A 1,344-nucleotide genomic window follows, 5' to 3' on the forward strand; every position below is an offset into this window, starting at 1 on the left:
CACTCTGTCGCCCAGACTGGAGTGCAGTGGCCGCTCCCGGCCACCGCAGCCTCTACCTGCGGGCTCCAGTGATCCTTCCGCCTCAGCCTTCCAAGCAGCTGGAACTACAGGCGAGCGCTACCATGCCCGGCTAATTTTTTGATTTATTGCAGAGATGAGGTCTCGCCAAGTTGCCCAGGCGGCCCTTGGGCTCAGGCAGTCCACTCACCTCAGCCTCCCAAAGGCGCGGGATTACAGGCTGAGCCACCAAGCCCGGCAGTGTTGTGGTTTTTAATTATTAAATAGGCCTGAATGAAATCAGGGAGTTCTCTGGGCAGATGTCTATGGGAAGGGTGTTCCGGGCAGAGAGCACAGCCTGGTCAAAGGCCCTGGGACAAGACTGCGCCTGGTGTGTTAGAGGCTCAGCTAGGAGGCCCGTGTGGCTGGGGCAGAGGGAGGGAGGGAAGTAGGGAGAGGGTGGGGTGGGTCGTGCAGGGCCTGGTGGGCCACAGGGAAGACTTGGGCTTTGACCCCGAGGAAGGTGGGAGCCATGGAGGGCTGCAGGCCGAGGAGGGACGGAGCCTGAATCAAGTTGGGGTCTGCTAGGATGGTCCTGATTTCCAGCTGGGTCTGGACTCTGAGCTTGCTGAAGGGCATTTCCCGCATTCTCAGGTCCCCACCCCCTCAGCCCCCATCTGTGCTTAATAGAAAATGGCCATGCTCCCCATGTGGCCCGAGGCCCCTGCGGGCCAGTACCTGCTGGCCTGTATCACAGGATGGTCCTTCGACCCAGCTTGCCTGCCTCTGACCCCCACTGCACGACCCCCACTACGCCACCCCTGCCCCAGGGACTGGGCATTGGCTGCCCCTCGTGCCCAGGGGCCTCACCGCCCAGCCCTGCCCCGGTCCCCTCAGCCTCCTCCCTCTCGGCAGCTGAAGCCCTCCTCCTCCAGGGGCACTCCCTGCGAGGCTTGACTCGCCCGGATGTTCTTGGCGTGCCTCGTCCCCGTGTCCCTGAGCTGTAATGGCATCCCTGTCTCCCCGGCTGGGGCGCCGGTGCCATAGGGTCAGGTTTGCTCTGCAGGGATTCTCGGCCAGGTCCCGCTCTGGGGTGCTGAGTGGCCCACCTTAGAGCCTGTGTCCCGCGGCTGCTCTCATCAGCTGTGGCCAGAGGTGGGATCCCTTGGTGGGGGCTTGGGGGAGCTTCGGGTGGGCCGTCAGCGTCTCACCTCCCCCCCCATGCTGGCTCTCTGCTTCTTCCCAGGGGAGGCGCTGGGGGCCATCGGGGACCCAGAGGTCTTGGAGCTCCTGAAGGAATATTCCACAGACCCTGTGGTGGAGGTAACGCCCGCCCCCCCCCCCAGG

At 64.1% G+C, this 1,344-nt stretch overlaps 1 protein-coding gene across 1 annotated transcript in view; it reads left to right on the top strand.

Moving 5' to 3' along the window:
* Nucleotides 1-1,344, top strand: part of DOHH (deoxyhypusine hydroxylase) — a 7,554-nt gene that overhangs the window by 5,276 nt on the left and 934 nt on the right. Inside the window, exon 3 of the mRNA XM_021716406.1 lies at nt 1,244-1,320. Coding sequence (XP_021572081.1) covers nt 1,244-1,320 — 77 coding nt within the window. The remainder of the gene's footprint in view (nt 1-1,243; nt 1,321-1,344) is intronic.

Source organism: Carlito syrichta, unplaced genomic scaffold, assembly GCF_000164805.1.
Source record: "Carlito syrichta isolate Samal-C Ts95f unplaced genomic scaffold, Tarsius_syrichta-2.0.1 Scaffold104885, whole genome shotgun sequence".
NCBI classification, from domain to species: domain Eukaryota; kingdom Metazoa; phylum Chordata; class Mammalia; order Primates; family Tarsiidae; genus Carlito; species Carlito syrichta.